Genomic DNA, 22,983 nt, shown 5'->3' on the forward strand with positions numbered 1-22,983 from the left:
CAACCACTAATCAGTTATGCTTCCACATGCTGCTCTTACTTTACATTCACCACATGCATACAACCTTAACCTCATCGTTATTATTCACATGGTCACGGATCCACTTAATTTAAATCTAATGTAATCATACCACATCTCCTTATTATTTTACATTTTCACATGGCAGTTAAAAGCTTAAAAAATTTAATTGCATTCCAAAACATACTGAAGAAAAACTGGTGCTCTCAAATTTTTATAATTTCTGTTTTCTTAAGATTTTCCCTTTTTTCTTGTTTTTAGTCCAATAAATCTGGAGTTTCTTCAAAATTTATTAAAAACAGATAGAAGCATCATTCTGTAGTAGAAATGGTGAAAACTACAGAACTGAAGAATCATCTATTCCGTGTACCTCGTAAATATATAAAATAAAGGAAGGCTTTAATTGAACCTTTGTAATTAAAGAATATAATCAAATATCCTGAGAGCATTTGTCCTTTAGGAAAGTCTTATAACTGGATCAAAATACATATTATGAATTTTATGATATCATTATAAGATACAACTTTATTATTGATCTTAGAATTCTCAGGGATCTGGACAAATACCAGTAAAAAAAATTACCAGTAAAAATATGCTTTTATACAACGCAAACTTTTGACATTTTGGAAATAAATAAATAAATGAATAAATAAATAAAAAAATAAACAATGTCATGCATAATTCATAAGTGTTAGTATGATTCTTTTACTGGAAATCTAAAATTTCAAAACTTAATTTGACCAGTACTGAAATGGCTGACCTATAATTCAGTATTCTCCCTACCAATCTTTGACTAATAGGATGGTAATAATTTTGATAGATGGAAGTTTGTTTATATGGTAATGGGAATTTCCAATTTCAAAGGAATTGGGTCTAGCAATGTACAGTGGCAACACTCTGCATAAACCCTCTAAGGAAAGCACAGGTAAATATAATTTTACAATAATATAAAAATAAAGAGATGTGGTATGATTGCAAATGTGACGACTATCCACCAGAGACCAAACAAAGTGAAAGTCAGTAAATGGTTACCCTATTTACAAAGCTTTTAGTACTTATAAGGTAAATGAATGGTAAGGATATGCTAGTAAGGGGATTGGTGAGAATATAATGGTCATGTGATACCTAGGGAAATTAACAAACAAATAAAACATAAATAGTGCCACATTCATACCTGCTTGACCACCTAAAAGAAGATATTTGTGTAAAAAAATGTATATATATATGTTACAACAGTAGAATTCAGGACAACTTTTTGAAGGAAATAAAGTCATAAAAAGCAAGTTAAGATACATTAGCATACAAAATTACTTTTAAAAATTATATTGCATCTAAATACACTTGAACATGATTTACCTTAATGAAAACATGTATGGCTTCTACGAGGGGAGGTAGGAGGAAGTGTCATCCCAAATTCCAAAAAAAATCAAAACAATCTTTCCCGGATACCAAAAAATAAATCATCAAATCCAGAGTCCCGATAAGTTGAAATCCGGAATTGTCGCAAAAATAAAGGCCCAATCCTGATATCCCTTCAGCCCTCTTCTACAGATGAAAACATTCTATTGTTGGTTTAAATCAAACAAGTATCCCTTACCTGCTGGACATGAGCTGCGTTCACATACAAAGGCCATTTTCTGTTCACATCGTCCGAACTGCCATTTGTATTGTCCATTATTAATAGTTAGGTAGGCACAGTCTCCATTGGCAACATCTGGACTTTCATCAGCCCATCTTCCTTCATACGTTGAGCTAGTGCTTGATCCTGTCACAGTATTCCATCTCACAAGATTCACATCTTGGTCAGAGATACCAATACGGTTCATTCCTGTTAATACAATTCTATAAGTATATTCCATTGTAAAATAAAATTAGCTATTCTATTTTTACATTTTATTCAAAATTATTGGCAAAACAAAACCAAGCTGCTGAAAACATGTTTTCTTTTTTTTCATGTTTATAAGTGAGACGAAATGTCTTTTGTCTAAAAACAGGGTAATAATCTGACAAGATGAGATAACTTGGTCAAGGAAGCATAAATACTGTAAACCAACTTATTTTTGCTTATAATTTTCTTTACTTATTCCTTATTGCAGTGGTACTTAAGGCATTATGTAACATAAATAAATTTTGGATATAGATCTAGTTGTAAAATAAAGTTATCAGAAGACTATAATGTAACTGTTTTGATATACAAATCTAGCCATGTTCTGGTTATAACAGAAGCCTATTATAATATTTTGAATTACATACCTAGCCATACTGCAGAGGTACCAGAAGGTGATACAAATTGTCCAACTTCTTCATTGTCATAAAAATCTTTAATGGTCACTAAATGGGAACCTTCCCTAAAAACAAAAATATTTTTGTTTCATGTTTTTGAAGCTAAAATACATAGCAGACAGTTTAAATTTGTTGCCTATGATGCACTGTCGTTTATGTACGAAATATTATATAAAAAAAATAATAATAATACAGGAGACAATCAAAATGACAGCAAACTAGGTTTAAACCAAGGGGAAATTACTGTCAAGTTTATGTGTATATTCATTACTTTATAAATATCCAGTCAGTAATACCAGGAAGATACTAAAACGTACAAGTCTTCTTATTCTTTTTTACAATGACACAGGTTTTTCCCCACACATTAAAAATATATAAGTATTACTTCAATTAATATTATCCATTGCTCCTAACTAATTGATTTTCTCAGCAGCTTTTTTTCAAATCCCACAAGATTTGTACTACATTATTAATCACTATTTCCAACAATACCTGAATTCCCCAATTTAGGTTTGGAAGTTAATCTGTCTTATTGCATTTTCATAATGCTAAGGCTTTTTTTATTTTACCTTAAACTGACTGACTGAGTTAGGTAGAGTATTTCTAAAGGTAAACATTATTACTTTTTACATCGCGATGACCTTGAGGTCAATCCGATGTATTGTTATCGCCTAGATTTCCATTATGTAAATTAGTTTTGGGTTTGTAACCGATCTATAAACATGATAAATATGCGCACATAAACGAGTGCAAAATAACATTCCTTGTCATTTGATATAAATACATCTCTTCAATGAATACTGATAAAAATATTTTTGTTTACAACATAAATTAATAATGTGAAAATGTTTTGTAGTTAGATATATATATATAAGTAAAAAATCATTGATAATATCAATGCACACGTACCGAAAAATTGTGTTAAAGCATGCGGTAGAATATCTCAAAGAACGTTTTGCGACAGGACCGGTAACTCTGTAATTGTTTTTGCGGGAAAATATGAATGCCTACTCGTATCCAATCTTAGAAAAATCGAATTTTTACAGAAAAGTGTCCACCATGCACTTGCATTGCACTATTATTAGAACAGCAGAATAGAATGATATACAAACGGATGCAAATCATATATATATGTAACTGTTATTTTAATATAATATATAACAACAAATCAGTGTATACTGATTTGTATCACTACAATATAATAGCTATTACGGTGAAGTTGAATTTCCTGTCATTTATTCATCATACTCGCACGCACTTGTCTAGAAAAAATATATCTCTGTACATTAACCTCAGTTTCAGGTAAAGAGATATGTTGTTTTTTTTCTGAGACAAGTGCTTTTGACCATCCTCAAGAACTTGTGGTCATCCGATGTTCAGTACTTCAGTACTTTGATTAATTAAATTACTGAATGCAAATGTATAATCTGGTTTACAAACACTGTGCAAAATGTGGTATAATGTACATAAACTTGGAATTTTTCTTAAATAAACATAGACCAGTATTTTCTTGACGTACATATTAGAGTATAAGGTCAAAAGTAAAATTTTAATTGTTTGATGTTGCCTACCTACCCACCTAAATTAGTAAAAAGCACCCTACCCTAGAAATTTTATGACACAAATCTTCTCAAATTTTTTGTTAAAGATTTTATCCTGCCCTTACATTGTTTTCTTGTCTAAAACTTGTAACTTATGCTGAAGTCCAAAAAAAAAATCCCTACCTACCTTCCCAACCCTAGAAGGCATGGGTAGGCAACATCAAACAAAGAATTTCTTAAGGGTGGCCTAATCTAATGAATGTACAAAAGTACATATACGAGAAAAAAATATATAATTAACTCTAATATAAGGAGGGATCACACTAACTTCAAAAACAATGATGGATAAATACACACAAAAAATCAGACATTAAACAAAGTGTTCTGTCATTAACAGGTAAAATAACTTTCATGTTCTTTACATGTTTGTTGTTAGCTATTTACATGATCAATAATGTCTACATTTTAAAATGTTTTTATTGTGAAAGTACTTAACTTTAAAAGTTAGGTCTTATTCTTTTAAAAAGTCAAATTCTTTCCTTTAGGGTATAACCATTATACTTTCGTACACCTAAGTACATATTTCTTTCAGATAATTTATAGTTTTACCCAAGAATAGAAACTGGTTTATCAGTAGTGTTGTCAGTAACTTGCCACTAACCTTACCAAATGATATGTATGACCTAGCCAAGAGCTTATTATAAAACTGAAAGGATAATTGATAGTTTCTCTCTTCAAATGCAGGAAAGATATCGATAACAGATCATTTATAAATAATTAACTCACTCCCTGGAAAAAATGGGTTGCACCCTTTGTTTTCGAAGTTCTTCGTTGAACTCAAAGTAAAACAGAGAAAAAATAATATTCTTGTTTCAAACAAACAGTCTTCTCTTAAATAAGTATCAGTTTTAAAACAGCCAAGATGTCTGATCATTCACTCACCCTTGACAAATCCGTAATGCATTCTCCCATGTTTGTCTTTCCGTATCGACCACTCCAAACAATTTGTAACATGATATACCCTTCACATTCCATCCTGTCGAAATACAATATCAAATTTATTCAAAATACATTCAATCTTTTGACAGTTTTACTGCTGTACTCATTAATGCATTAAACATACACAATGTGCATAAAGCAGTGATATTTTGTATGTAATGCATCTGTACAGAACTTGGATAGATAGTACAACAGTATAAAATAGCTAGATCTTAAAAAGTATGCTTGTGTAACAAATCATCATGAAGTATAACAAGAATTGTCAGGTACTACTGATACTGTATCATACAATCATTTACATTCTTTTAGATAGTTTTTAAAACTTAAATTGATGAAATTGAGAGGGACATGATACTACTATGTGACAGATTTAATATGATACCCAACAATGTAAAGGTATACAGATTTTATATTCACACGATGAAAAATCATATGCTAAAAGTTTGTGAAAAAAATAATTTGTTTACCCTGCCAAAGGAAGGCCATTAAATAGTTATTTATCACTAAACAGGTTGGTTTCAACAGACTAATGAATCTATTCCTGCCTTCTATGTCCAGTTTCCTTATGAAATTTAATTATACAGTTGTGGACAAGTTAATATCTTCCTTAGAGGCAAGCATGATATCAGGCTGCATAATTCTTAATAATTTTACACTTATTAATGTCTCATCTTATCACAAACAATTATAGTATTAAATAAAAATAAAATAAATCACAAGAAAAAAATGTCTGGACAGGCTTTTTAACAGGTTAGAAATCCTTATATAAATCTAAATGGTGTGTAGTTATATAAATATCTCATATAGAACACTTCACCCGTAAAATCATGTTGAAAACTATATTCTAAAAGTTGGTTAAAAAATGAATTTGTTCTCCCTGCCAAAGGAAGGCCATTAAATAGTTAGTATTTAAGCAGGTCGGTGTCAACAGGGTTATGTATCTATTCCTGCCTTAAATATCTTATCTCCTTATGAAATCTAAATATAAAGTTTTGGGGCAAGTTTATATTTTCCTTGGAGGCAAGTATGATATCGGGCTGTATAATTCTTAATGATTTTACTTTTATAAATGTCTTATCTTCTACTACAATACAATAGTATCAAATATAGATAAAATAAATCACAAGAAGAAATGTCTGGACAGGATTTTAAACAGGTTAGAAATCCTAATATAAATCTAAATGGTGTGTACTTATGTAAGTATATCTTATAGAACACTTCACCTGGAAAATCATGTTACAACTAGAGGAATTACAACTTATTGAGTTTAAATCAGGCATAAAATGTAAACAGGTTTCATAAGCTGGTTGGATAACATGTTTTATACAATCTGATTATATCTGGTGTAACATGGTGTCATATATACTACATATATCTTGCTAATTCGCTTATTACATTTTCCCAAACTCCTTTTGTCTTTAACATGTTTAAGACCACTATACCTTGCTGACTGCATTACAGACAGGTAACACATATAGATCAACACTTTTTCATATACTATTAAATTGGAATAGATCAACTTTGAACAAATAAATTAAAATATATATTTATGTATTTGTAATAATCACTGATAATGCCTGAATGTGATGTTGCAAATCTGATCATTGAACTTAGTATGCTTTTATTGGGATAAGTGATATCCAATAACTTTGGACAACCTCATATATCTTCTCATTGAAAAAAGTGCCAACAAAAGTCTTTACTTAGTCATCTTTATAATGAAGGAAATGGTATAGTGAAAAAATAAATCTGTAACTGACATTTGAATGATATTAGTTTTTAAAGCATGAGATATTCAGATTTTTTTTGCAGATGCATGGAGGACAGAGTTATTGTCATAAATGAAATATTCAAATATGCTTATCCAACTTTCTTTTTTTTCTTCCAATGAATGAGTTAAGGTGAGATTTTTTAAATTTCATTTTTTACTGACTCTGGTTTATGAGCCTTAAACCCCAGCCAAATGCTGTAGTCTGAATCAAAGCACTGTAAGCGCTGTAGGCAGTTAACCAAAAACCAAGGCAAACATAATATGAAAACTGTGGCAGTGTTGCTTCAATTTTTTTAAGATTTGAAAGAACAAACATTAAACATTCGTATATTGTACATTTATATTTATCTAATGAATTGATTATTAAGGCAAATAAATTAATATTTCATCAAGGTTTTCAAAAGCAATGCATATATATCAATGTAAATGACCCCTATCTTCACCCCAAGTCCATGATGTCACTCCATACCTAGTTTGGAATAAATTGACAGGTGATTATAAACAGTTGGTCTTTAAAATGAGCCAAAAATGAAAATTATTATAGGCCCTGAAATAATTCAAAGAAATGCTCCGTTGGGCGCAGCTTGATACGACCGCAGAGGTCGAACCCTGAACAGTTGGGGCAAGTATGGACACAACATTCAAGCTTGATACAGCTCTGAATTTGGATTGTGATTAAATATTTGACACAGCATAGGTTTCTGACACAGAATGAATGTGGTCTAAGAACTTAAAAATTTAAAATTGGACATTCACATATTATGGTCCAGTATCCAAAATCTAAATACATGGTTAGATTTAGCATATCAAAGAACCCCAAGAATTCAATTTTTGATGAAATCAAACAAAGTTTAATTTTGGACCCTTTTGACCTCAATGTGGACAAAGTTGATAACGGGGCCCAAAAATCTAAATACATGGTTAGATTCAGCATATCAAAGAACCCCATATATTCAATTTTTGTTGAAATCAAACAAAGTTTAATTTTGGACCCCGATTTGGACCAACTTGAAAACTGGGCCCATAATCAAAAATCTAAATACATGTTTAGATTCAGCATATCAAAGAACACTAAAAATTCAATTTTTGTTAAAATCAAACTAAGTTTAATTTTGGACCCTTTGGACCTTAATGTAGACCAATTTGAAAACGGAACCAAAAATTAAGAATCTAAATACACGGTTAGATTCGGCATATCAAAGAACCCCAATAATTCAATTTTTGATGAAATCAAACAAAGTTAAATTTTGGACCCTTTGGACCCAATGTGGACCAATTTAAAAACGGGGCCCAAAATCAAAAAACTTAATACACGGTTATATTCAGCATATTAAAGAACCCCAAGAATTCAAGAATTAAACCCCATTGAAATTGATCAAGAAATAAGCAATTTATAAGAAGTATCTTCTTTTGCACAATACTGTGCAATTGAATATTTCTTGCTATTGCGCAATACTGTACAATTCACAATTTCTTGCTATTGCGCAAAATTGTGCTATTGGATATTTCTTGCTATTGCGCAATACTGTGCAATTGAAGATTTCTTGCTATTGCGCAATACTGTGCAATTGAAGATTTCTTGCTATTGTGCAATACTGTGCAATTGAAAATTTCTTGCTATTGCACAATACTTATTATATAAAAATTTACACATCCTGTTTGGTGTGTATCTCCTACCATATCATTATTATTTGCTTTTAAATATAAATCAGAAATAACCAACTTAAAATGGAAAATTTTAAAAGAAAAAAAAAAGGAAAAAAAGAAAAAAAAAGAAAAAAAAAAAATCCCCCCCCCAATTTTTTGAACCCCCTTATGATTCATCACCCCCAAACTCAATCCCAGCCTTCCCTTTGTGGTATGGTACCTTGCAGTACAATTTCAGAGAGATCCATACACTTGAACACAAGTTATTGTCTTGAAACTAGAAAAATGCTTATTTTTGGCCCCTTTTTGGCCCCCAATTCCTAAACCTTTCAGGCAATTACCCCTGAACTCAATTCCAGCTTTCCCTTTGTGATATGAAACCTTGTAGTACAATTTCAGAAATATCCAAATTCTTACACACAAGTTATTGTCATGAAACTAGAAAAATGCTTGTTTTTTGCCCCTTTTTTGGCCCCTAATTCCTGAAATTTTGAGGCAATTACCCCCAAAATAAATTACAGCCTTCCCTTTGTGATATGGAACCTTGTGGTACAATGTCAGAGAGATCCATACACTTACACACAAATTATTGTCTGAAAGTTCCAAAATGCTTATTTTTGGCCCCTTTTTGGCCCCTAATTCCTTAACTGTTGGTACCATAACCCCCAAAATCAATCCCAACCTTCCTTTCGTGGTATTGAACCTTATGGTAAAATTTCATGGAGATCCATTCACTTAAACTAAAGTTAGAGTGCGAAAACCAATGTGTCTTCGGACGATGCTGGACGACGCCAGACGACGACGACGACGACAACGACGACGCCAACGTCATACCAATATACGACCAAAAAATTTTTAATTTTTGCAGTCGTATAAAAATGATTAGTGTTAATTCAATTAACCTAGGCTCATTTTTTGCATCAATAAAATTTTATAATAAACAAGAAATAACTGTAACAGTATGGAGTCTCCCAAACAAAGCTCCCAAAATTCGTCATTCCCATGGTCGCCTGACATTGGGCAAAGTCCAGTACATATTGGTTTGGTCTAGTAAAGTGATATACATATGTGACGCCTAGGGGATTGACCCTGTATGTCAGTCAAATCTTTTTTGACGAACAGGAATAAATATGGTTTAGGAGTGGGTATCTCGACCGTTTACAAGTTCTCAAACAGGAGGGGTGGGGTGACCCCAGGGAATCCCCCTATATTTCATTTGATTTGTTTTATTGTCCCAAACATGAATATATATGGTTAAGGGATGGGGATCTCGACCATTTCCAAGTTCTCAAACAGTAGGGGATGAGGTGACCCCAGGGACTCCCCATATATTTCATTTGATTTGTTATATTGTCCTATACATGAATATATATGGTTTAGGGGTGGGAATCTCAACCGTTTACAAGTTCTCAAACAGAAGGGGGTGGGGAGACCCCAGGGACTCCCCCTATATTTCATTTGATTTGTTTTTAATATTGTCCCATACATGAATATATATGGTTTAGGGCTGGGGATATCGACCATTTCCAAGTTCTCAAACAGGAGTGGTGGGGTGACCCCAGGGACTCCCCATATATTTCATTTGATTTGTTAAATTGTCCCATACATGAATATATATGGTTTAGGGGTGAGGATCTCCACCATTTCCAAGTTCTCAAACAGAAGGGGGTGGGGTGACCACAGGGACTCCCCATATATTTCATTTGATTTGTTAAATTGTCCTATACATGCATAAATATGGTTTAGGGGTGGGGATCTCTACCGTTTACAAGTTCTCAAACAGGAGGATGTGGGGTGACCCCAGGGACTTCCCATATATTTCATTTGATTTGTTAAATTGTCCCATACATGAATATATATGGTTTAGGGTTGGGGATCTCGACCGTTTACGAGTTCTCAAACAGGAGGGGGTGGGGTGACCCCCAGGGACTCCCCCTATATTTCATTATATTTGTTTTATTGTCCCATACATGATTACATATGGTTTAGGGGTGGGGATCTCGACCATTTCCAAGTTCTAAAACAGTATGGGGTGGGGTGACCCCAGGGACTCCCCATATATTTCATTTGATTTGTTTTATTGTCCTTTACTCATTACTGAAGACCACGTGTCTATCACTTACTGTTTTCGAGAAATAGTCATTTGAAAATTTAAAAAATAAAACCCCATAGGGTTCTACAGTAAACCCATCCCTTCTTCAGGCCCCTCAAAATACCCCTAAATAGACCCCAATGCACAAACAAAAGATTGATTGCTCCGCTAGACATGTTAGTCTAACATTTTATGAAACCCTAAGTAAATCTGACAAGCGGTCCGAGTTGTCTTCTTAGACGGTTTGAGTGGATTCGGTTGACTTGTCTCGGGGACGAGTTGTCCACATTACTTAAAACATCCCATCGATGTCGATTTCCGGATCTGTTTCTTGACCTCGTTTCATTCATAAAACAACAACCTTATTTGGCAAGATAAGTTGTAAAATTACCGCCAACTTAGATATATAACTTTATTTCCTCTATCATAGAGATTTGTTGTACATGAACAATATTCCTGCACATTTTGCCATTTTGGAAATATAAACGACTTGTAATTACAGATTTTCAGCGATGAAATATTTCATACAATTGGTCTTTGACATCCTAGCCAAAAGCACAGGGGATAATAAACTACGTACAGATTTCTATTGAGCACTATTTCCTATGTACAACTTCAAATATTATGGGTCGTTCGACGATCATTTAAGGTTATTCTGGTTATATTTTTTGTATTCCAGAATTAAAAGTATGAAAAAAATGTCCAATTAGTTATAAATAACATATCAGCCTGCTAGATTATAACAATGGCACTTTTTTCAGCATTCGTTGGGAAGAACACAAATCTAGGATGCTAGCATAAGGAAGCTTAACTGCCTAAAAATGGTCTAATAAAGAGTTAAAATAAATGTGGTACGACAAATAGAAAGATGCACCTTTAACTTAGCATTTAAGGTAGTTTCCCAACCAATTTTTGTGTGAAGAATGTGTGTATCAAAAAAAAAAAAATATCTGGTTATTTAAAATCAACAGTCTCTTGCAAGATGCAAAAAAAATAATTAAAAATCAGGATGTGGCATGTTAAAGTTGAAATTACTAGAAATATCCTTATGGCCTGACAAAGATTAATAGTTGCAAAAATCATTGATATATTACGCTTTCCTTTTAAGGGAGATAACCCACAAGCACAAAGCAATGATACATAAGCATGTCTTGCTAGAATGAATACAAAAACTCTAGAAGCACACAAATTTAACACATAATTTCACAGTAACAATACCTGGTTTATCTGTAAAATAAATGATAATGATTATGTCAAATACTGTATTTAATGTATAGAAATTTTAATTGTCAATTCTATCAAAACAGGAAACATTACATGTACTGTAAAAGGAACTTGCATTCTACTTTAAAGAGACTATGACTACAGTCTTTAAAAAGAAGCTTAGTTAAAGATAGTTCTTGGTCAGATTTTGCTAAATTGACATTCTTTAACTAAAAGTCTTATATCATTCCACTCTTCTGAGAAAAAAAAATTAGATTTCAATCTCAAAGAAAGGACTACTACATTTCTTTAAACTTTTCCTCTGAAAAAAAATATGCCAGTTTGAAGGAAGTAAGCTTTCTAGAAAAAATGTACCAGTAATATTGGTTATTGAAAAAAATATGACAATACATAGTTTCAGATAAGATGTTATTTGTTGTATTTTGCCATCGCTTTGTGGGACTCAAGTAAGGAATGCTATCTTTTTTTATATTATCTTTTTTTTTTTAAAGTTTATATTTGAATTTAAATTATTTTTGGTAAAATTTAATTGCCTCATACTTGTGCCATAATAAAGCTTGTTCATGATGGAATTGAAAGTATGGTATTTTAGATTGTACAAAATGTACCATATTAAAGCTAATTTATTTTACTGTTACAATAAAATTTACAATTACAATATGATAAGTTTTAGAAACAATCATATTGATGTACCATCTCCTTTGTACAGATGATAGCTTTAATAAAATGCTCCGCTGGGCACAGCTTGATATGATCGCAGAGGTCGAACCCTGAACAGTTGGGGCAAGTATGGACACAACATTCAAGCTTGATACAGCACTGAATTTGGATTGTGATTAAATATTTGACACAGCATAGGTTTCTGACACAGAATGAATGTGGTCTAAGAACTTAAAATTTTTTAATTTACCTATTCAAACCATATCATTATTATTTGCTTTTATATATAAATCAGAAATAACCAATTTAAAATGGAAAATTTTAAAGAAAAAAAAAGGAAAAAATATCCCTCCCCAAAATTTTTTGAACCCCCTTATGATTCATCACCCCCAAACTCAATCCCAGCCTTCCCTTTGTGGTATGGTACCTTGCAGTACAATTTCAGAGAGATCCATACACTTGAACACAAGTTATTGTCTGGAAACTAGAAAAATGTTTGTTTTTAGGCCCCTTTTTGGCCCCAAATTCCTAAACGTTCATGGCAATTATCCCCAAACTCAAACCCAGCTTTCCCTTTGTGATATGGAACCTTGTAGTACAATTTCAGAGAGATCCATACACTTACACACAAGTTATTGTCCTGAAACTAGAACGGTTGTATAAAAATGCTTATTTTTTGCCCCTTTTTGGCCCCTAGTACCTTAAATTTTGAGGCAATTACCCCAAAAATCAATCCCAGCCTTCCCTTTGTGGTATGGTACCTTGCAGTACAATTTCAAAGAGATCCATACAATCGAACACAAATTATTGTCTGGAAACTAGAAAAATGCTTATTTTTGGCCCCTTATTCCTAAACGTTTTGTGCAATTACCCCCAAACTCAATTCCAGCTTTCCCTTTGTGATATGGAACCTTGTAGTACAATTTCATAAAGATCAATACACTTACACACAAGTTATTGTCATGAAACTAGAAAAATGCTTGTTTTTTGCCCCTTTTTGGCCCCTAATTCCTAAAATTTTGAAGCAATTACCCCCAAAATCAATCCCAGCATTCCCTTTTTGAAATGGAACCTTGTGGTACAATGTCAGAGAGATCCATACACTTACACACAAGATATGTCTGGAAGTTACAAAAATGCTTATTTTTGGCCCCTTTTTGGCCCCTAATTCCTTAACTATTGGTACCATAACCCCCAAAATCAATCCCAACCTTCCTTTTGTGGTATTGAACCTTATGGTAAAATTTCATAGAGATCAATTCACTTAAACTAAGGTTAGAGTGTGAAAACTAATGTGTCTTCGGTCGACGACGACGACGACGACGACGACGATGCCAACGTCATACCAATATACGACCGCAAAATTTTTTTGCGGTCCTATAAAAACCATTTCCATATACAAAGAGTTATTGTTTAGAATCATCAATCTTAAAGGCTGTGGTGGTACAGAATAGGTATAAAACATGATATCTATTATCAAAATTTGAATAGTACAAGTAACAAAATAACACTCAATAATAAGTTTTAATATACTATAATAGTTATGTTTTGTCACAACATTAATGTGCCAAGATCATAAGCAATAACTGAATTTTTTTTACCTTTAGAAATATTTCTTGTGTCATTTTTCAGGATAGGTATTAAATTAAAGAGTTGGGTATTTGACATGCACAAATATCAATGCTACTGGCTCTGCTCTGCATCACCAGTTAAAACTGTATTTGCTTCTTCATGTATGCAATTTCAAACTTACAACAACAAAACTTCAAATATAGAATTATTATCCCTTACACTTATAGTGCAACTGCAACCTAATTACAAATAAATAGGTCAATCGTACTTTTTAAATTTAAATACTTTTAGCTCTTGAATCACAGTGATTATTCAAATGTAACACTGGGGTACTTTTTGATTATTTTTTTTTACAATTTTTCAGGAATTTTAAATACATGATAAAATATACTTTCTCCTTTCAAAACATGGCCTTGCAGTTGGAATCCTTAATTGTTGGCTATTAACATATGAGGTAAACTATTGACTTTATACTTCACTGGTCACAATTTTGATACTGGTTTTTGGTTTTAATGATTTTTTTAGAGGGACTAACAGCAATAAAATATTTTCTCATCCCATTTACTGATATCCCATATTCTTTTTTTCTCTAACAAAATATATTAACATCACTTCCTCCTTTGATCAAATTTGCATATAAAGGCTTCTTTTGACTTGAATAAGATATCTTTTCAAAATATGAGAGAGATGTACTGAGTTGACCAAAGGTCATTTGAAGTGTCATTTCAAAATTCAATCTGATTAAAATCAGCTATTCTACTTTGCTCAGTTAGATTTGTTTGTTGTTCGTGTAAGTACGTGAGCGACAAACAAATCTAATGACGTGTAAGTACAATGAGCACCATGATTCTGACAGAGATTTAAGAAATTTTCTTACAAAGGATGGGGAGGTTCATATAGACAAAAATTAGACATATTTGCATCTTTAATTTAGTCATTCTGTTCAAATACCCAGTTTAATTTTATCAAGAATCCTCTTCAATACATGTTACACCTTAAATTTGAAAATGTCAAAACACTTTATATAACTGTATTTAATATTTCTTCCGGTTTGTTGATACCACAAAGGATTAAATCAATTTAACAACAATATACAATTTTAGAAAGAATTCCAATTAATAGACAATTACTCCACAGGAGTGGATTATCCAACCTTATTCAATACAACTAGATTACATTTTTTTAATACTGTCGTATTAGGTTGTAGAAATGAGACCTCAATTTAAATGACCATATTTGACCGGGCTTATTAGTAAAATCTGTACACTGAACTTTTTAACTTGATGAAATATGAAGATAAACACTATGAAAGCAATTTTAGGTGAATAATTAGAGTGCACTGACAATGTAACGCCAGGGAAAAACATAAATGCTTTTTAAACACGAATTATAGGTTACCTCTGATCATAAAATATCTACTTATATCTGAAATTCATCTTCTTATATTCAATTTAAATCTTTAAACTTAATACAGTTGCATCTTTAACAACTTGGTTTATGCAAAAGGCGTCAACCTCAAAAGTAAGTTTAAAATGGTAAAATGTCATTGGATTATAATGTTAGTTACAATGGCCACACCTAAATCAAAATATTTAATGTGTTATGAAAAATCCTAAACCTTTCCTAAGACTACCTATATCTGAAAAAAAGTCTGCTCATAGTCCATGGGGGATATTTTTTAACTAACTAAATTACACATATATAAAAGATGAGAAACAAATCTGGTTGTGCCAAAATTTGACCTATGACTAAAAATATCTAATGTCTTTAACATCAAATTATTTCTGTTTCTTTGTCATGTTCATTAGTTTGTAATTTACTGCAGTTAGCTCCTCCAAAATTAACATAAAAAAGTTACTTCTAGATGTTAATTCGTGGTTCTTTGAGTTGTTAGCTTGCTGTCTTTTTTAATCCCACAGCTCTGTTATTCACATATATATCATTGGTTCAAAAACCAAATTTCTAATATCCACTGGACTCAGTAAACAATTGGCAAGCAATTTGATGTGCACATTGAGCAATATGTAACTAAATGTAGTCCATTTATCATGTAATATACAGAAATATTAATATAAATTTCCAAATTTAACCCTGGATAAATTAAATGAAGATTTGACAAAGTTATTTATATTTTTAAAAAAATAACCACAGTAGAACTAAACTAAATGTTGAAAATGAGGACAGATTGCTAGGTCTTGCCTTTAGGAATTTTGTCGTTAGTGAGACAAAAATTAAACTGTAATGATATTCAACCACTATCAAAATGTATTGGAATGCTATAATTTCACTAAAAACAAATAAGATGACCTGATTACTAACCTTGAGGACATGTATATGTTATCTGGTCCTGCAAGTAAAATATAAAAAACAATTAAAAAAACATGTTGATGTTATATATCCATAATATATATATGTTATTTGTATGCTTAGGACAGGATGTTTTTAGTGTGACAATAAGATGACTTATGAATTAATGATTTGGCAGAAAAATAAAACAATAGATGCAAAGACAGCTGTATGTAGTTCTGTAAGGTTAAATTAAACAATGTATTATCATGGTAAAATTATACGTTTTCTTGTCTGAATTATTTTATATTTCTTATTTTAGGACCTTTTATAGCTTGCTATGCGGTATTGGTCTTGCTCATTGTTGAAGGCTGTATGGTGACCTATAGTTGCTAACCTTCTACATCATTTGGTCTCTGGTGGAGAGTTACCTCATTGGCAATCATACCACATCTTCTTATTTTTATAAAACATGGAAACACTGGAAATAACTTTTCAAAATAAAAACATTCCTCTTTATACAGATAATATAAGCAGTTTTCGATTTCATTACTCTCAAAGTGTCAAACTTTAGCTTTATTTCTATTATAATAAATGACAGAACAGCAGATAGGATGCAATACCAGAGACATCCCACATACATGTACATATGTCTCTGGCAATACCAAGGTTAAGTAAAAGTTTTATTACTAAAAATTGCTCAAAATTGAATCCATGCATGGACAAAATTGAAATATGACAACGAAAAATTGTAATCAACCTTTGAATCTTCATAGCATAAAAGATAAATATAGTCATTATTTAAAAATGAAGGGTAATACATACATGAATGGACATGAGACAACAGTCTGAATAAATAATTTATGTGAATCTTAGGCCTACTTCGGTTCGTCCAATTCCTGTTAGTAGAGTCTGTAGAGTTTACCTGACTGACAATCGAACCCCCCGAGTTGACCTTTTGAACCTACCCAAGTTAACTCGAAATCAACCCTGGGTTGGGGCAGGTTTAGTAGAGTTTAAAAATGGCGTCAAGCAGCTCCAGCAAAGAAAAGTATGATACAAATAACTAAAATTTTACAAGATACAGCCAGAGAAAGGGACTGTTTGTGAAATAATTTTTTGTTTGTATTTTGGAATGAAATAAATATTTTTCGTGTGTAAATACTGTCGACATTTTTCGTGAATTTGAGTTGCTAAGAGTAAGATGTGAATGTATTACTACAATCCATTCTCTTTACTTACAACACAAGTTTTAAAATGAATGTAATGACCTGGGAAGAACTGGAAATAATTAAATGATAAAAGTTCTTTAATTTAATAATGATACAAATTTGAACATGTTGTTTATTATCAAGGTATTAACAGGGGAGGTTTCAGGCGGGGGCGTGGCGGGCATGCGCCACCCCCCACCCCTAAGATTTGCAAAGCATGGGTTGTCCTCAGCTTAATAAAGAATATTTCGATAATTTTACCCCAAAACAATTTAAGTTTGCGCCCCCTTAAGCTTAAATCCTGGATCCGCTCCTGGTATATATAAAAAGAAAATTAACTAACTGCTTGTATAGTTTATATCCACCATTTTGAGAGTCAACTCGAGAAGAGTTTTCACTTCGATTAGGCAGGGTGCGCACATGCACATTAATACTGATTATATAACTCTATTCAACCCGAGTTGGACGAATCGAAGTAGGCCTTAATTTTTCTCATAAATATGAATAAAAAAATGCATAAGTGAGTTTTTCTTGGTAAAAAAGGAGAAAAAAGCGGGGTCCATGAACCAAGAGCCTGGGACATCTGACTGAAACTAATATCGTTATGAAAATAAATTTATATATGTTCCCACATATCTTTCATACATAAAAAAAAAACTCTAATAATAAGTTTGATAATTGAAATGATCCCTATAAGTTATTATCAAATTTAAATGAGTTTTAAAACAGCAGTTTGAAAGTTTCTCCAGTGTAATCTGATACAACAGCGTCTGTTTTGGAAAGGGGAAAGAAACTAACGCCTAGGGGTTGATTAGAATACACAAACACGATCTCTCTGAGGACACGATTGTTCAGAGAAAAGTTTTTACAGCTCTGCGTTTGTGTCAGGGTTACTCGGAGGTATGCATTAAGGGATCAAAACATTTTTAGGAATTAATTTAGTTTAATAATGTTTGCTGATTTGACAAGATTGAAAATTGATACATTTTGCCTTTTTCAGGCAAGTCTGAGACTACCATTGTTATAGTAGTCATAGTAGTCTCAGCTTACTACATATGTGCAATAGTAGTCTTTGGTCTCTGTTTCGGCCTATGGTTTAAATTTTTAACTGATGTAGTTTTTGCTTGTATCGTTATCTCGTATTTCTCTGTACAAAATCATTTTTTAGGTAAATGGCAAATTGTGTTTTCAACAACCATGCAGTGTATACGATTAAAGGCGTCCACCAGTATATGACACCAATATAAGGGTGTTGTGACTCACTTGGCATTCATTATAAGACGTTTGGACTGTGACTAATACATGAGTACCTATTGGTCCCAAGTTTGGGAAGACAAAAGCAGTGAGCTTTAAATGAAACTTTGTATGTCTGAAATAAGGAGACGAGAAGCTCTCTGTACGTTGGAATAGGAAATTCCGGTTGGGTTAAATTAAAGGTTACAGAAAACATTTGATTTTAATGGAGGCTGTAGTGGTTTAACGGACTATATTAAAGGATCCAAAATCAACATTACAGCCTTAGCTGACACGAAAATCTGTGATGTAACGAGTCCTATACGTGCCACAGCTATTTAAACCTTTTATTTAAAAGACAATTCTATTTCAAACCTTATCAAAAATTTAATCAATGCTCTATGGCCCTGTGGACAATGGTCAAATTTGTCGCGATGTCACTTTATTTCTCAATTATCCACGCCTTTAAACATTAAAATATCCAATGTAACATCAATGTTAAAGTAGGACTAGAGGATATATAATTACGACCATTTAAAGAAAATAAAACCCAAACTGTGTTACTTTACATTATCTTCAAAGATGGTTTAATTCTTGCAAATAATAAGTACATGTATTCTGGGAATAGTTTATTGACGTCATTATATTATGTCCCAGGTGTATGTATACAAGTTTGCATCATCAAAAAATGGTTTTCTTAGTGATTTTTTCCCCCCATTCCAGATTAAGATAAAGATATACAATCCTATTATATTTATTCAAATGGTGCAATATACTTCATGTTATATTTCAATGTATATACATATATTCACTGTCATTTAAAGATACGGGTGTGGGCTCACGCGGAATGATAATTATGTCTCTTTACCATGCATGATTTCATGCTTAAAATTCGAAGATATTGTCGAAATCAAATATGGTATATCAAGACGGTAATAAAGTGTCATTTTACTACTGTGTTGCAATTATTTTCAAAGAAAACGTAAATAACACATTAGATATCAGCAGAAACATACAATACAAATGTCTCTGATATCAGGTATGGCAGAATTTTCCGTTGATGACTAATACTCGAATCCTTATTTTTTAAGTGTAAAATGGAAAATATTCAACTGTATCCTGTTGAGTTTATGAGTTACACCCAGCGATTGATGTGTAAATTATCACAAATATTGGGCTGATTTGTTTAAATGATATCTAAGCAACCCAGATTGTGTTCGATATATTATACAATGTGCAATATGTCACATACTTTAGTTCAGAAGAACCCGAAAATTAGGAAAATTAAAGTGCATGTTTCATTATCTATATATACATGCATATGTGATCTAGCTGAGGCGTCACATACAACATATTTTCACATTCTTCTGACCAGTATTACATTTTGCATGATAGATTTGTTAGGATAGTTTAGATGTACAAATATATGTACTAGATTTTACTTTCAAAATATTTCTTTGCCTGGCCCAAGTCCCATTGTTGTAAATTGCTTTATTATCCATTTCTTAAAATTACAACACATCCATAACTCTCGCATATTTTTCATAATGAACTTAATTTGAATCGTTAAGTATTACCTCCAGCAGCATGTTCAAGACGACACAGACAATATTTTAGAAAATGTCCTGCATTTACCGGTGTATGTTAGATCGAAACAAGCTCAAAAAGTACATATTTCCGGGTCACTCTACCCGTATACAGTTTTCTGACTCCGATCTGACACAAAAATCTGTGCTCTTACTCCTAGACCTACTGAACACATGGTGCTTAGCAAAGAAATGCCAGGTTTTTGTTTGAGCATCGAACCTAAGAGCTACCACATCACATTAGAAGAGAGCACGCTTACGCAAAACCACCGAGAGAACTTTTTACAAGGAACCGCTTTTAAGTGTCTATATAAGCTGAGAACTTAACTGGAAGAATATACACCCAGTGAGTATGAACAAATAATATCGTGATGAAAAGACAACATTATTCAGACCTGCATGCACAAGTGACATTCCAAAAACAACAAGATTATAACTTGAATATAGTGGCTGCAAAAGTTAGTTGACGAAAACAACCCCCGACACCTTCAAAGGTAAACATAGATAGTCATTTGCATCACGTGGATCTAGCCAACCTTTATGTTGTGTATGCACAGAGAATAAGAATTAAAAATATAATATATAGTGTTCAATGAAATCCGGCATGAAATGAAAAAAGAAGACCAAGACTTTTACAACAGTTCTCCCTTTATTTATCACAAACATTTAAATATGTTCATTAATGTTCAGGTGATATACAGGTCATAATTAAAATGACAAACTTTAATGAATGTTAGGCATATGATTTCATCACTGTCATTATTTGACATAATTTATACATAGCCTAACTTCGTTCAAACCTCAATGCAATATATTTCTTTTTGGCTACTTATGTAAAATACACCTGCTGAAAGTACTGGTCTAGCCTGAAATGTATCATCCTAATGCCGATTTAATTGTAGGATATGGAGATCGAAAATTATATGTGCCAGTCGTCGTACTTTACGGGAGTCCGGTATTCATTTATGTACACTAGTGCATGAAAAAAGCTTGACAGGTGGACGAAATCAGCTATTAAATGTGTGTTTTTTGATTTTGTTAAAAAAAACCTTTACAGTCGAATTAAAACATTGTTGTCTTCCACAGGTAATTTCATAATTATCTGTTGCAAATACACAGTGAAGGCATGAATTTTGCCCGGCAGTCCTAAATCAACAGGTAGGCCCTATACCTTTTTATGGGGTATGACATACAACATCCACAGCCGTGACAGCGACTGACAATCGGCCTATCTTTTCGTTTAAATTTAACGTTCACAAGCAAGTATTATGAAATATACCCATTTCAAGACCACTATTCCTGGATGTTCAAAGGAATGTTTGCATTTGACAGTTACAGATGGGTGTAAGCCAGAATGTGATTGGTATAGTATTGGGGAAAATCCTCGAAAAACAGTTAATTTTAGGACTTGGAGAGGGTGTTGGACCTGCCGCCTGGTGCCAGTTGTGCAAACTCTTTTTCCTTGCAGTTATTGTAAACAACTTAGACATAAAATTTCTATGATCAATAAAAATCTATGTATACTTAATTAATGTGATGACCTTTAACAAGGAAATAAAATGATGTTTTTGAGAACTTACCTGACAGTTGACTAGAACAATAGATACACACAGTAATGAGATCCAAGACATTATATTTGTCATTGTTTGTGTATGAAATTTAAATAAAAAACCTAATTAATTTAAAATCAACACACAATTTCCATTATTTAAACTCCAAACAAAAACAATCAAATCGAAAACTGGTTATTTAACACTAGTCCCACTGCTTTGAAGCTGCAAAGGTGCAAAGTCCTTAGTAGTTTCAAGTAAAACTCGAAAACTTGGTAAGAATGGTATCACTTGCGACCGCACCCACGTGAAAAAATGTCATGCAAGAGTAGACAGACACAATTTTTAAGCCAGGAATGGAATGACAATACCCTTTATAAATGTTCTTTTTATAGAAATTGATCTACCCAGTCTAGCCGTGGCTATTCATTGGCTGATATATCTTGGTATTGTGTAGATTCAGCGGTGCATGAAATTAGGTGTACCGTAATTCATTCATCAAAACTTTCAAAATATACTATACACACTAGATTAATAGTCACATGTACAATTAAAATTTAAATCGTGTCGAAAAATGACTAAAAAGTAAATAAAGTAAATAAAGTCAGAAATTATAGACAAGACGTTTGTCATGAAATTAATAGGATTATACCGACGGATTTCAGATTTCAACCATGAAAGAAATATAAAAGATAATGTTTTGACCATTTTATATACGTTCCAAGTGACCATATAAACGATCTGATGACAAATCGAATCTATATATATGCAATATTGACTGCTATATGCTTTATCAGCTGTTTCATGAAAATCTATATACTACTGATGTGAAGAAGTTTATATTGAAAAGTCAATTTTGTTTGAAAAAAGATGACTATCCTAACAGTCTATTGAACGTACAAATCGAGTCAATGTTCGCCTCATTGGAAACAAAAAATCAAGGTAGATGTGAGAGAAAAGTGATCCTGAGACGAAAATCAGGCAACACAATGTATAGTCAGAGGTCAAAAGTGTTTAACACCTAGAACATTACTTTCGAATCACAAAACAAATATATTTTTTTTTATTTCTTGTCCGATGAAATTTTTACCATTAAATTCAGAAATGTTTGCAGTTTCTCGGAATTGTTTTGAAATATTTATTTTAACTATTCCAAAGAAATATCTGTTTAAAGACAAATTGGAATTTCTGGTCAAATAATATAGCATGTGTAGGAAACACATTTTATTTTTTATATTCAAATAATGATTTCCCAGTAAAATATTTCACAATAGCCATAAAAAAAGCATTCATAGTGAAAATTTCATAAA

At 32.2% G+C, this 22,983-nt stretch overlaps 1 protein-coding gene across 2 annotated transcripts in view; it reads right to left on the reverse strand.

Moving 5' to 3' along the window:
- LOC127708635 (uncharacterized) overlaps positions 1 to 22,049 on the reverse strand; it is a 140,297-nt gene extending 118,248 nt beyond the window's left edge. Inside the window, exons 1-5 of one of the 2 annotated variants that reach the window (XM_052213668.1) lie at positions 21,704 to 22,049; positions 16,127 to 16,154; positions 4,785 to 4,878; positions 2,272 to 2,366; positions 1,616 to 1,846 (exon numbers count right to left, since the gene is read on the reverse strand). In XM_052213668.1, the coding sequence (XP_052069628.1) occupies positions 1,616 to 1,846; positions 2,272 to 2,366; positions 4,785 to 4,878; positions 16,127 to 16,154; positions 21,704 to 21,766 (511 nt within the window). In that variant the 5' untranslated portion in view covers positions 21,767 to 22,049. The remainder of the gene's footprint in view (positions 1 to 1,615; positions 1,847 to 2,271; positions 2,367 to 4,784; positions 4,879 to 16,126; positions 16,155 to 21,703) is intronic. The other variant, XM_052213667.1, reaches the window with a different exon arrangement.
- Positions 22,050 to 22,983: the final 934 nt, after the last annotated feature.

This window comes from Mytilus californianus, unplaced genomic scaffold, assembly GCF_021869535.1.
Source record: "Mytilus californianus isolate M0D057914Y unplaced genomic scaffold, xbMytCali1.0.p SCAF_7, whole genome shotgun sequence".
Lineage (NCBI taxonomy): Eukaryota > Metazoa > Mollusca > Bivalvia > Mytilida > Mytilidae > Mytilus > Mytilus californianus.